The 15,137-nt window shown below is 35.6% G+C and overlaps 2 protein-coding genes across 2 annotated transcripts in view; one reads left to right on the top strand and one right to left on the bottom strand.

The window, feature by feature from the left end:
• Window positions 1-8,100, top strand: part of INTS12 (integrator complex subunit 12) — a 31,975-nt gene extending 23,875 nt beyond the window's left edge. The window contains exons 6-7 of the mRNA XM_069593564.1: window positions 3,747-3,893; window positions 7,256-8,100. Coding sequence (XP_069449665.1) covers window positions 3,747-3,893; window positions 7,256-7,840 — 732 coding nt within the window. The 3' untranslated portion in view covers window positions 7,841-8,100. The remainder of the gene's footprint in view (window positions 1-3,746; window positions 3,894-7,255) is intronic.
• Window positions 8,101-12,270: 4,170 nt separating this feature from the next.
• ARHGEF38 (Rho guanine nucleotide exchange factor 38) overlaps window positions 12,271-15,137 on the bottom strand; it is a 148,125-nt gene continuing 145,258 nt past the window's right edge. Inside the window, exon 14 of the mRNA XM_070292438.1 lies at window positions 12,271-13,992. Coding sequence (XP_070148539.1) covers window positions 13,807-13,992 — 186 coding nt within the window. The 3' untranslated portion in view covers window positions 12,271-13,806. The remainder of the gene's footprint in view (window positions 13,993-15,137) is intronic.

The following is a 15,137-nucleotide window of genomic DNA, read 5'->3' on the forward strand; positions in this document are numbered from 1 at the left end:
GTTGGAGAGCTGGTTTTGTGGTGCTGAATTCTTTCATCTTTTGCTTGTCTGTAAAGCTTTTGATTTCTCCTTCGTATTTGAATGAGATCCTTGCTGGGTACAGTAATCTGGGCTGTAGGTTATTGTCTTTCATCACTTTAAGTGTGTCTTGCCATTCCCTCCTGGCCTGAAGAGTTTCTATTGAAAGAGCAGCTGTTATCCTTATGGGAATCCCCTTGTGTGTTATTTGTTGTTTTTCCCTTGCTGCTTTTAATATTTGTTCTTTGTGTTTGATCTTTGTTAATTTGATTAATATGTGTCTTGGGGTGTTTCGCCTTGGGTTTATCCTATTTGGAACTCTCTGTGTTTCTTGGACTTGGGTGATTATTTCCTTCCCCATTTTAGGGAAGTTTTCAACTATTATCTCCTCAAGGATTTTCTCATGATCTTTCTTTCTGTCTTCTTCTTCTGGGACTCCTATAATTCGAATGTTGGAGCGTTTCATATTGTCCTGGAGGTCTCTGAGATTGTCCTCGTTTCTTTTAATTCGTTTTTCTTGTTTCCTCTCTGATTCATTTATTTCTACCATTCTATCTTCTATTTCACTAATCCTATCCTCTGCCTCCGTTATTCTACTATTTGTTGCCTCCAGAGTGTTTCTGATCTCATTTATTGCGTTATTCATTATATTTTGACTCTTTTTTATTTCTTCTAGGTCCTTGTTAAACCTTTCTTGCATCTTCTCAATCCTTGTCTCTAGGCTATTTATCTGTGTTTCCATTTTGATTTCAAGATTTTGGATCATTTTCACTGTCAATATTCGGAATTCCTTCTCCGGTAGATTCCCTACTTCTTCCTCTTTGGTTTGGTTTGGTGGGCAACTCTCCTGTTCCTTTACCTGCTGAGTATTCCTCTGTCTCTTCATCTTGGTTATATTGCTGCGTTTGGGGTGGCCTTTTTATATTCTGGTAATTTGTGGAGTTCTCTTTATTATGGAGCTTCCTCACTTTGGGTGGGGTTCTATCAGTGGCTTGTCAAGGTTTCCTGGTTAGGGAGGCTTGTGTTGGAGTTTTGGTGGGTGGAGCTGGGTTTCTTCTCTCTGGAGTGCAGTGGAGTGACCCGTAATGGGTTATGAGACATCAAAGGTTTTGGGATAATTTTGAGCTGCCTGTATATTGAGGCTCAGGGGAGTGTTCCTGTGTTGCTGGAGAATTTGCGTGGTATGTCTTGTTTTGGAACTTGTTGGCCCTTGGGTGGAGCTTGGTTTCGGTGTAGGTATGAAGGCATTTGATGAGCTCCTATTGCTTAATGTTCCCTGAATTCAAGAGTTCTCTAATGTTTTCAGGCTTTGGATTTAAGCTTCCTGCTTCTGGTTTTCAGTTTTATTTTTACAGTAGCCTCTAGACTTCTCCATCTATACAGCACCGATGATAAAACATCTAGGTTAAAGATGACAAGTTTCTCCACATTGAGGGACACTCAGAGAGGTTCACTGAGTTACAAGGAGAAGAGAAGATGGAGGGGGTAGTTAGAGGTAACTGGAATGAGATGCGGTGAGATCAAGAGAGGAGAGAGCAAGCTAGCCAGTAGTCACTTCCTTATGTGCGCTCTATAGTCTGAACCGCTCAGAGGTATTTACAGAGTTATACGGGGAAGAGGAGAGGGAGGAAGTAGACAGAGGTGACCAGGAGGATAAGAGAGAGGAATGAGTAGGAGAGAGACAAATCCTGCCAGTAACCAGTTCCTTAGGTGTTCTCCACTGTCTGGAACACACAGAGATTCACAGAGTTGGATAGAGAAGAGATGGGGGGGAAAAGAGACAGAGGCCACCTGGTGGAGAAAAAGGAGAGGCCAGAGGAGGAGAGAGTGGTCAAGCCAGTAATCTCGCTCTCAGGTAAACTTGGGTAGTGAAGTTTGGGTTTTTAAATGTACAAAATTGACAACAAAAACCTAAGAGCAAAGATTAAAAATCTGGAGTAGAGGTTGGATTTTCAAAGATACAATATTAAAGAAAAGCAGAAGGAAAAAGGAAGAAAGAAAAAAAAAAGAATTATTAAAAAACAAACAAACAAAAAAAAAAACAAAACACCAACAACCATCCAAAGAGTATATATGGTGTTTGCCTTTAAAAAAAAAAAAAGTCTTTTTTTAAAAAAATAGTAATACTAGGTTATAGAAATAAAAATTAGAGGAGAAATAGAGGACTTAAAAATTTTAAAAAAAGCTAGGAAAAAAAAGAAAAAAGCAAAAAAAAAAGGAATGATTTTAAAAATATTAAAAATATTTCTGGCTCTTCTCTGATGTTATGGGCCGTGTTGGCTCACTTCCAAGGTGGTTCCCTCTGTTTAACTTCTTCTGTTTGCTGGTTTTTTAGGCTCACTAGTTCAGTCTCGCTGTGGGGAGGGGGGATGCTGCAAACAAATAGCACTGTCGTGTGCACACAGTGTCTCAGCCCCGCTTGACCTGTCCCTTCTCGTGGCGCACAAACCGCTCCGGCTCTACGATGCTCAGCTGGGAACCGTCTGGGGCCGGCCCTAGGCTGCGTGCACTTCCCCGGTCCAAGCCGCTCAGGTTCGGCGCTCAGGCAGCCCTCAGAGGCACAAATGCGGCTGGGACTGCGCTTTGTGCCCTTCCCAGGTCTGAGTAGCTCAGGAGTTTGGCGAGCACGATCGCCGCGGCTTGTCACCTTTTCTGCCGCTGCTGCTCAGCTTTCTGGGTGGACTGCTGGCGCACCCCGTGAGGCAGATTGTGACTGTCCAGCACCCCCAGAAGTCTTAGCAAAGGAGCCTGCTTGCAGTTAGGTACGTAAAGTCTCTCCGGGTCTGCAATTGCCCCTTTCCAGTCCTTACGGCTCTGGCTGCCTGTCCCCGGCGGGGGATGGTCTGCAGCCGGCTTTTTCCGTTCCGTCCTTTGTTCTGTGCTCGGTCCTGGTGGTGTCTTATGTTCGAGCTTTTCGCGTGGTAGCTATCCCACAGTCTGGTTTGCTAGCCCAAGTTAGATCGTTCTGGTTCCGCGTGGGGCGTTCCTGCCCGATTCTTACAAAGCACTGCAGCCCGCGCCTCCCGAGTGTCCCTGCCCTGCCCCCATTTCCCAGTGGCGGATGCAGGCGTCTGTGCTGCTTTTCCACTGGGGGAGTTACTGGTGGGCTTGTAATCTCTTGGTTTTAATTATTTATCTATTTTTCCTTCCTGTTATGTTGCCCTCTGTGTTTCCAAGGCTCGCCACAGACTCGGCAGGGAGAGTGTTTCCTGGTGTTTGGAAACCTCTCTTCTTCAAATTCCCTTCCCGGGACGGAGCTCCCTCCCCACCTCCTTTGTCTCCTTTCTCGTCTTTTATATTTTTTCCTACCTGTTTTTGAAGACAATGGTCTGCTTTTCTGGTTGCCTGATGTCCTCTGCCAGCCTACAGAAGTTGTTTTGTGGAGTTTGCTCGGCATTGAAATGTTCTTTTGAGGAATTTGTGAGGGAGAAAGTGATCTTCCCGTCCTATTCCTCTGCCATCTTTCCCTCCCCCCTGCATGATTTTTAAAACTCACGTTATCTTTACTGCTTAGAAACTAATAAAATCTATAAAGTCATTAATTGATATGATAAAATAATTTGTCCAAGAGTTTATATTTTCCATGTCATCACAATGTTATATTTTTTAATGTTAAATGTTTATCTGTATTACAGTTCATTGAGAAGTCCTGTGGTAGGTTTTATTGTCTTTTTGTACATTTAACTAAGATTTTGTAGCTAATGTAATGTTAACACTGATTTTTGCAGGCTCAGAAAACTCAGAAACCACCACAGAAACCAGCCCCCACAGTTGTTTCTGTAGCTCCAGCTGTTAAAGATCCGTTGGTTAAGAAACCAGAAACTAAACTCAAACCAGAGACAACTTTTCTAGCGTTTAAGAGATCAGAAGTCAAGGTATAGTACATTCTATTTTTATCTAAGATTGGATTTAAATTTAGTTGACTTAGTAATAGTTACTTGAAAAAATTAATCAGGAACTTTGTAGACCAAATGGCCATATGTTGGAAATTAAGACTGTATTACTATTGACGCTGGCTTCCCTGGTCGCTCAGCGGTAAAGAATCCGCCTGCCAGTGAAGAGACATGTGTTCCATCCCTGGGTCTGGAAGATCCCCTGAAGAAATGGCAGCCCAGTCCAGTATTCTTACCTGGGAAATCCCATGGACAGAGGAGCCTTGCAGGCTGTGGCCATGGGGTCACAAGGGAGTTGGACATGACTTAATGACTAAACAACAACAAACTGTTTACATTAAGTGGAAAGAGAACATTTATGCAATTATCTTGAACTCTGCTGTTTCTCTTTTTACCGTGGTTAGGAACTATTTGTGAGCATTCTGAGATAACCTTCTTTATCATTCCTATGTAGTCAGCCAATCTTCTGCAGTCAGGAATTTGGTTTCAATTCTAAATGCCTTCATCCTCAGTAGCAGTAGTTTTGCTCCTCCCATCACTTGGGAGCTTTCTTCCCCCTACTCATTGGCTATTGAAGTTTTCTTGCTCTCTCATATTTTTCTATTATCGTGAATTTTCCCATGAAGTGGCACTCTCTTATACTAAGGGGCTGGATTATCTAGCGAGAGTATCACCATTCTCATTCCTTGGTCTTCCTCCTTGACATCGTGCTACATTATTATTATTATCCTGGCATTTTGATATCATAGGATACAATATTTTTCTAATCTAATTTTATAACAAAAGGAATGCTTTTATTGAGTTACACATTCTAATTTTAAGCAGAATACTAAAGATGGAAGAAAAAAATGTTAGCTCCAGATTCTCAAAGGTTACTCCCAGAAAATTCTAAAGATACTGCCTTGTTCAATTGGCTATAGGCAGTGAAGATCAATATAAATATAAAGTACTCTTGAGAAAGGTACTGATAATTTTATTTGCAGATCATTTTTAATTTAATTTACTGGTAGCTCAGAGGGTAAAGCGTCTGCCTGCAATGTGGGAGACCTGGGTTCAATCCCTGGGTAGGGAAGATCCTCTGGAGAAGGAAATGGCAACCTACTCCAGTTCTCTTGCCTAGAAAATTCCATGGATGGAGGAGCCTGGTAGGCTACAGTCCACGGGGTTGCAAAGAGTCGGACACGACTGAGCAACTTCACCACCACCAAGGAAGAGTTGATATCCAAGGGATAGCCCTTATTGTCACATAGAGACTTGGTGAGCTAGAGTAGAAGTAAGAATGATTTATTGAAAATAATTAGAGTTGCTATATTCTATACTTAAATTATTTTCAGATAGATTTTTATACTAACCTATTACTGCTGCTGCTAAGTTGCTTTAGTCGTGTCCAACTCTGTGCGACCCCATAGACGGCAGCCCACCAGGCTCCCCTGTCCCTGGGATTCTCCAGGCAAGAACACTGGAGTGGGTTGCCATTTCCTTGTCCAATGCATGAAAGTGAAAAGTGAAAGTGAAGTCGCTCAGTCGTGTCCAACTCTTTGCGACCCCATGGACTACAGCCTACCAGGCTCCTCTATCCATGGGATTTTCCAGGCAAGAGTACTGGAGTGGGGTACCATCGCCTTCTCCAACCTATTACTACCAAGGCTTATTTTTAGGAAACTCAATATGAAATTATTTTGCAGCAAATAAATTAAGGCTTTGGCTGTCATGTTTGTTCTGATTAAGAGGTTTGATATTTTTATGATAAAATAGAATAAATGTTTAGTATGAAATTCAATAAATTGAAAAGCAATACCAGTAACAGCAAACCATTAAAATAAAATGTCATATACACGGAACTTGCTTTGTACTTCATAAGTTTTGGGTCTTTTTGATTACTTTACTTTTGTAAAGTTTGTTGAAAGATCATTTAGTCAAATGGCAGGCAGTTTTATATTTATTAGAAAGAAAAGGAAAAAATAACATCTTTTATAATTGAAAATTAAGTTTACTATACCTGTGTCCTTTGCTACCTTGACTAAATTTTTCTCATTAAATATATGCATTTCTCTAGGAATTTGCAGTTTATGTAAAGTTTATCTTCTTTGCATAACCTTATGAGATAGTCATTATATGATGTAACTGTAAAAAATCCTATCACTTTTCACAGTATGTGAAAAATAATCTGGACCTTCCTCTTCTAAAGACCTCAGAGCACTCTATTTTCAGTATTCTTCTCATTGGTTTATAATGTTTCGTGCAGACAACATTGAAGACTACTTTGTAAGAATTAAAAACGTTTTTATCAATTCATTCGGAGTTCAGTTCTAAAATATAATTGGGTGTATTCTAAGCATGATAACTAGCATATTAAGTAAGATACTATTTGTAAGATTTTTATCTTTTACATATTTAACACTTTCGTGACCCATGAAAATAAGATAGAAAAATTCATTTCACAATCAATTTGAACAAAGTGCATTTTCCCCTAAATGTTAATGTGAAAAATATTGTTTTGTATGAAAAAGAACAGTATTTATGTAGTGACATTGGTACTCTGTTAGCTTTTGACTGTCCAAGGAAGTTACTTAGAGAAATGTAATATGTGTTACACCTTTAAGGAATAAATCTGGGAATGAGTCAGGCATACCCAAAATGTCACTATACAGCTTATTGAGGCAGTTTATAAAAAATCCTTTATATTGAAACAGGGACCTCTTTGTGATAGTTTCAGTGGAAACATGGACAAATTGGGAAAATAAAGTTATGAAATGTTTTTAGTATATCACCCGTTGTACAATTTCATGTAGTTAATGCAGTATACTTGTATATATGCAAGTATTTGCTCAAAATTTAGGGGGAATTTTTCTTTTAAATAGGTTCAGAATCTCATCTCAGACATCTAAGTATCCTGGGCATAAGAATTTTTGTCCATTAAGAGTGGATTCTGTTTTTGAATTGATCCACAAGTCATTTGGAGTAGGTCTAAAGAATTAGAAGTTTTACAGCTAAATAATAACCTTTTTGCATGAAAAACAACTTAAAGCATTAAATCTGATTTTCTGATGTGGCTTGTGGCTGAATCTAGAAGCAGTCCTCAAAAAGGAAATTTTTTTCTGAAATGATTAGAATAAGAATATGACATACCATAACTCCTGCTTTGGAAATGGTAGCACCGTTAGCTATGGATAGGTTTTCTTCTATGTGCTTTGTCATATCAGTTTATCAGAACTTAATTTTGATGATTTAAATTTCCAAGATCATTAGTTTTATAAAAAGTCTTAACCATTAATCTTCTTATGTATTTAAGAATATTAGGTATTAATTATACTTTCCTCTAATATTTATCTTATATTTTTTAGGCATCCACGGTTGTTTCAGGAAATTCTTCTAGCACCAATGTTTCCTCTTCAGCAACTAGTGGCCTAATTGGATGGGCAGCTTTTGCAGCGAAAACCACTTCTGCTGGTCCATCAACAGCAAAATTGAGTTCAGCAGCCCAAAACAATAGCGGGAAACCTGCTACCTCTTCTGCTAACCAGAAGCCCGTGGGTTTGACTGGTCTGGCAACAACATCCAAAGGGGGAATAGGTTCCAAAATAGGTTCCAATAACAGCACTTCACCCACTGTACCATTGAAACCACCTCCACCTCTCACTCTAGGCAAAACTGGCCTTAGTCGCTCAGTTAGTTGTGACAATGTTAGCAAAGTAGGTCTTCCCAGTCCAAGTAGTTTGGTTCCAGGAAGCAGCAGCCAACTCAGTGGGAATGGAAATAGTGGGACATCAGGGCCTAGTGGAAGTACCACTAACAAAACCACTTCTGAATCGAGCACCTCTCCATCGGCATCCCTTAAAGGTCCAACTTCACAAGAATCACAACTCAATGCCATGAAGCGATTACAAATGGTCAAGAAGAAGGCTGCCCAAAAGAAACTCAAGAAGTAATGTGGCCAAGTAGGTTTTTATATCATACTACCCTAAAGATTAAAATCTTATGACGATATAATCTGTAATATACTATAATTTAATAAAAATCTTCATAATGAAATTTCTACTATTTCTTACCTTAAAATGCTAAATAGTATTTAGTGAAACTTAGAAATGTTTATCTTAAATCTGTTTTAACATCTTTATTTTGACAGTTTTCATAGTGTGTGAAAACTGATTAGAATGACTAATTCTTAATAAAAACTTCTGAAATCCCAGAAGACTGGTGCATCTGCAGATTTTAAAAAAAAAAAAAAAAGCATCTTCTAACAACGTCCCAATAACTGATCTTGCTGAATAGGTGCCTTACAAGAAGACAAGGATGGCCCGATAATAAAGTTTCCCACTCCTCGCCCACGATAGTCTGAATGTTCAGTGTCAGTCCCAGGCTCATTTCAATTGATTCTCCTTCTCCCCCCAAATATTTCAACTTCTTCTTTTCAAAAGTAATTTTTCACGTTCTTGTGTTATGCTTTTATCTTATCACCTCATATCAGTTATTTAGGCATTTATCTCTTCCAATCGATGGTGAACCCCATGCCCTTTCAGTGCAATGCTTTTCTCACTTTTCTCTCAGAAATTGTGAGGGATTTCAGTTGTTACCTTATTCTAACAGAAGACATAAGGCTTTCTGGATCAGAGAAATAGTTCATTGTTCACAGCAAAATGTAGCAGTCATTCTATACTTCATGAATACCTCATTTCATTCAGAAACTAGACATCCAGCAAATTCCTACATTCACTAAACTTGAGCAGCCTGTTTCTTCAGCTTTGAGGTATGCTACTAAAACTATAAACTTCTGAACTCAAACTCTTGCCATAATTCCTATATTTTCCTCACATTATTGTTCTAAAATATATTGGTAAATGCTTTCTGTGAAGTTAAAACATTTTTAAGTAAGCTTGGCCTTTTTTAAGGAAAGACGTTTTAAACTGCTTTGTTAAATAGCAGCACTGAATTCATGGTAAGTTACAACTCAAATTTGAAATAATTCTTACTTACAAAGTACAGTAAACATCTCTTTACATGCTTAAAATCTGCCTGCATATGTCTTTGTTTTGAGAAACTCAGTGTTCTGTTGATTAAATATCAATTTGGCATCAACTCCAAGTCCCCTTTAGTGTCAAAGACCAAAAAATATATGTATATTCATCATCATTTGTTTATATAGTTCAGGGTCATCTTGGACTAAACTGGATAAAATGATAGGATACAAGCTCAGTTCAACAACTGTAATAGCTAATATAACCTCAGTACCTACAAGAAATTAAAGCAGTAATGCAAACAGTTGCACATTGGTAATATTACCAGTGATTACAAAATTTTATCCAATCATAGTCAAAAACATCTGCTGGACAGAGTTGAAAAAAAGCATTTAAAAAAAAAAAAAGAAAAAAAGCATTTTACTTTCTATAGTATTTCAGACAGGACTTTGGAAAACTTGTTTAGGAAGTAATTTAACTTACTGAGCATGGTTCTTTTATAGATTGTATGTGTGTATAAATATATATTTAGAATCTTGACGTGTGTAGGATACATACATCTAGTAGTGTATAACTAAGTTTGGTATTTCATAGAGGTATATTTGGCATTAGAGTTTACCCCAAGTAGCTCTTAGACCTTGATTTTTCCATATCATTAAGTGAACTTTATAACTGAGCATGTGATGAATGTAGCCAGCTTTATATTAAGAGTATTTATCCTTTGTTTTATTTTGTTATGTGTCATTTGTTTTTGCCACAGAATATTAAGTTGTGTGCGGGCAGGGATTTTGTGTGTCTTGCACATCATGGTGTTCCCACTGCAGCTCTTAGCTCAGTGAAAGAATAGACAGATATGTAGGTGAGCCAAAAAGCAAGCTTTTAGGATTGTAAGTTCAAATCCCGTTTTAGCAGAAATTTAGCCAGTATCACTTTTCTGTTTTGCATATTGTGCTTTTCTGTTAAGATTTAATCAGAGATTTTAGTGACTTAAAACTCTAAAAGGACACTGGCTTAAAGTCAGAAGACCTGTTTTTGAATCCCATTCTCTCCATGTGTTAGCTATGTGATCTTAGCTTCCTCCTCTATAAAACATAAATGGTAGAGAATGAGATAAAATGGAAGGCCTCTAATATTCAAAGGTTAGGTGATTCTGACTCTTAACAAGGATGTGGTAGTACTGTTTATTAGTAACAGATTATAAACTATGGTGACCATAGGTTGTATAGGAAATACATCATTTTACAGAAATACATCTGGCACAATAATTATAAAAATTATAAGGAAGTAGAGAAAGCCATATGTTTACATGCTGTAATATTATTTCTTCAAGAGAAGCTGTATTTAATTTACTAAGAATACATTCACAAGATTTTTGAACAAGAACATCTTGTTCTGGCATATACTAAAAATGTGACTTATCTTCCTGAGAAATTAAAGCAAGTTTTGTCTGTATCTAGAGTGTAATATTGTGAGCACAGTTATTGGCTCACAGATGCAGCTTGAATTCCTGGAGTAAATATTCTTATATTGGAATGATTTTGTAGGTCACAGAGAATTTAATGACTAACTTTATATATATACTATTTAGTATATATATGAGAGGTAATTGAAAAAAATAGACTTTAAAATTAGTAGCATTCTGTGAATAGTAGGATATCTCTATAAAGCATATAAAATCTGGTGTCCTTCCGGTCAGTGAAATTGAATTCCTTCCTCATCACTATAATGTAAATGTACATGTCTTAATTTAGCTTAAATGTTGTGAGGTTTCTCAGTGTATTCAAGTATTGAACCGTGTACTGAGTACCTTAAAAAGCCATATAGTTTTGACAAATAGGATCTAAATAAAGTGGTTTTGCCATCTTAGGATATAAAGATTTCCTCTATTTATAGTAACTTTGAGAGGGTTTTACAATTAACAAAAGTCAAAGAAGTTGATGGAAAATGAAGTGTTTAATTCCATGTTACTAAATGTTTGTAAATCATCTAAATAGTCATCACAAATAGTGACAGGCACTTAATAGCCATTTATTTCTAAAAGTCCAGGTTATATTTTAGGGAAGATATGGAATATACCAATACTTAAAACTGTTCATGCAGTGCTGCATTTATATGACTAACAATGTGCATTACATTTCTTCTGCACAGTTATTCCTTCATAGAAATGTTTTATTAATAAATACTAAGACCAGATATTTTTCTAAAATATAAGAAAAGTTCACATAGTGGCTTTGTGACTCTTTCACATGATTTAAGCACCCATGGTAACTTTGTATTGAGGTGAGGTGAGGTGAAGTCGCTCAGTCGTGTCCGACTCTTTATTACTAGAGTTTAAAAAATAATTTCTAAACTTTATTATGTATATAGCTTAAGGCATCTGTATTTAAAAATAAATACTAAAGTGTATACATATACCTGTTTATTTGTTTAATAAAGAGAAACAGCCACAAAAATTTCCCCTTCATTCTTAGTAAAAAATACCTATTTCAGAGAATTATCTACTATATAATAACATTTAATTTTAAAGACAGAATAGAATTACATTAGCATTCCTTTCCTTAAATGCAGTGATGTCACCAACAGGTCTGTCTTTTTAAACTTATTGAAGACTTATACATATATGGGATTTTATTTCCCTTAGACCCAACACAATAATGCCTGACTTCAAAATTACAACTACTTGATTTTAAATAATATACTTTTTAAATGTATATATTGTATAATTTTTTTTAAAAGCCTAAATAGCATATGAAATGTAGGTCATATCTTTAAAATACCAACAACATTGCTTGATAGTAATGCATATTTGCCACAATAGTGGGGGGCCTGCAGAAGGTGGCTTCACTATAAGTCTTGCTCAGTTACTAACTGCAGCTGTGATTTCAGTGGTGTGGTTTCTTCTAAGGTCAGATAGGAAGCATCAGTCTTAGGACTACACAGGTAGAGAGAACTTCTAGTCACTTATTTCAGCCATAAACCCAGATATGTGTTATTTATATAATTCTTCATGTCAGGGAGGAGTATTTAGGTCACAGCTAATTTAAATTTTATAAAAATTCCCCACTAGTTGTTGGTATATTCATGGTTGCCACAAGTTACAAGTTTGGATTTCCTTTTGCTTTACCCTAAGCAAACTGGAGACATTTCACTACTGAATACAAAGGACCCTTTAAAAGACAAAAAGTTGCTATACATCCAATCTTTTGGTACCCAACTCAAAACAAACAAAGTTTTTTGCAGAAACAACTTATAAATAGAACCTGATAAACCTTGTTTAAGAATTTTAGAAACTATCATAAAATATAAATTTTTCTGTCATGTAATGTCTTCTCATGAATTTCTATGGATGTACATGTCCTGTGTGTGTTAAAAGGCAACAGCTCTCTGAAAAATGGCATTCTTCATTTTTTTGTATTCCTCAGTAATAGATGTAACAATATGTATTATTGAGATCAAATCTTTGAGAGTAATTTTAACTTTAAAATTGTAAAATTTAATATATTAACAAATTTTATGTGGACAATGAAAATCTACCTTAGTTTGGTTTTTAAAAGAAACCACTTAGTCAAATTTAATCTTTTTTTCTATTCCAAAGAAACATCTTTAGTTCAACAAAATGTCTTGGGACAAAATATGCCTGAAATCTTAGAGGACAGTTCTGAGCTATTCCTAAATGAAAGTTCAGTGTCCCAGGACATTGTGTTACAGCAAGTGCTATCCTCAATGCCTGCCTTGTCTAAGTACAAATCAGCAACTAAAAATATTTACATCTTGGCTCAGAACATGGAACACACATTCCTCATTCATCATCTATATGATTGAGTGATCCAAAAATTTTTTCTCATTAAAGTATCATTAGTGATCATGTAGGATAGTTTTTAAACAATTTCACTTTCAACAATGTTTAAGCAAAAAATAAAAATAATAAACGTAGCTACTTCCTATTCTCTAAGCTAATCATGGAAGTTCCAATAGCCCTTGATTTTGAAAAATTTCTCAATACTTAAATATGGACCTAGAGGAAAATGGTCCTCATCAGTGTTGATTATTTTTACCACCATGTTCTTTGCTGATAGTAAATATATACCACGTAATGTTTAGGGGTATGGACCTCTATAACTAGATCTAGGTTTGAATTTCAGCCCTACCACTTACTAGCAATGTAACTTGGACTAAATAAATTATTTCATCTATTTAGGCTATAGTTTCCTCATAATGTTTTGAGTATCAAATAATTTATCACATATAAAGCATTTATAATAATGTCTGGCATTTGATATGCATTCAGTAAATGTTAGATATTATCATTATGTTATTCAGGGTTTTTTTAAATTCAAAACTTCCATTAAAGAGAGTCCACATCAGGCTTCTAGTTGACTGTTAATTAAGTAATTGATTTCTGTTCTTATGTCTTTTTAGTACACTCTCTGGTTCATGCATATATATGTATAATCTGTACCACATAGTACATATATATGTGTGTAAACCCTGTAATGTTATGGTATATGTGTGTAGGTATATACATGCATGCATGTTCAAAAGAGAAAAATACAAAAACAAAAACATTTAAGGCAAAATACATAATACAGAAAAATACAGTAAATTGAAAAACCTTTATCCTTAGATCCAGCCTTTCATGATGATAAAGAATACATTTACCCTTTCAAAGATCACTTTTAAGGAGTTGATAGTTGGAGCTTTGGCTGTGTTTTGCCGTCCTGTGTGTTTAGTGTTTCCTTCAACATGCATTCCTTATAGTACATTTTAAAATAATCTTGTTTGGAAGCACAGTCTTCCTTAAAATCTGAAATGGTGTCAGTTCTTATATTAATAGTTTGGAGGTTTCTTGATTTCTAGGCCAACATTTTGTAATGGCAGTTTTATGAGGTAGTCAATCAACAAACAACTTGCCAGAAAATGAAAGTCAAAGGCTTATTTTCTTAAGCATAAGTCATCTTCCCAAGGTAGTTAGCTGGAACATAGCCTTTCTGTCCTTGAACTTCAGCTAACCACCACTCTTTATTACCACTTAGGTCACAAAATCTAAGTATATGGACTCTTTGGTATTCCTGAAGGCTAAGTTCATGGTCACTCCGTGCTTGAAAGGCATGAACTGCATAGAAAATCTAGACAAAGAAGCAAATGATATTATTAGAAGCAGAACCTAAAAATTTAGACAAACATAATAAAGATTTCCAAGATTTGGAATTTTCCTAAAGTTACATTTTCCCAACTCCTTTGTTGGATTTATTTTGCCAAAGTATGGTCCAAGATGAAAACAATTAAATTTCCATTCTTATTGTTCTGTTGGAAGGAGTCTAAATTATTCATTCTTGAAGGCAATTTGGCACTTTTTACTAAATCTTTTTAATGTTAGCTTTTTTTGATTCAGTAATAGCTCAAAGAGTCTCTTCTACAGAAATCGAAACACTGGAAGAGATTATTGCATAATAATGTTAATGTAATACCCACTTACAAGGTGAAAAGTGGGAAGGAGGTGGAATAACATTAAAGGTTCAGTAAACAGTTAAATTCTAGATGCTTACACTAAGGAAATTTGTGGTCATAAAAATACTGTTTTCTGAGACAACACAGGAAAATGTTTATGATAAAATACTCAGTCAAAAAGAAACCAGATGTACTATATAAGTCTAATACTGTTAGATGGTTTTCTTTGAATAGTATAATTATTAGAAGTAGAACCTAAAATTTTACACAAACATAATAAAGATTTCCAAGATTTAGAAGTATTACTAAATTTTTCGTTTGTTTTTGTTTTATTTTATAAACTTTTATAATGACAGTGTATTAAATTTATATTTTAAATTGACCAGAATTTTTATTTAATCTTAAAAGAAAACTTGATAATTATTAGATGCATAAGAAGCCTCTAAATAAGTGTTTAGTCCCTCTTCCACTAAGACTATTAATAAAAATGTTTAGTTGTGTTATAAAATTAAGCAGTCAGCTAACAATATTTATTCATTCACTTATTTAATTAAAATTTACTATGTATCTATTAGTTGCCAGATATTATATCATCAGAGCACTTATAACCCCACTAGGGGAAAAAAATGCCAGAAAAAAATGGGGGTACATGCAAAAACAACAAAGCAAAACAAAAAAAAAACACCATGCAAATGCAGGTGATAAATACACACACACACATATATATGTGTGTATATATGTGTGTGTATATATATATGTGTGTGTGTGCATATAAATATATATAAGCTAATTTATGAGCTGGTTTTAGAAGAAGTAACCTTTT

This window comes from Ovis canadensis, chromosome 6 (genome assembly GCF_042477335.2).
Source record: "Ovis canadensis isolate MfBH-ARS-UI-01 breed Bighorn chromosome 6, ARS-UI_OviCan_v2, whole genome shotgun sequence".
NCBI classification, from domain to species: domain Eukaryota; kingdom Metazoa; phylum Chordata; class Mammalia; order Artiodactyla; family Bovidae; genus Ovis; species Ovis canadensis.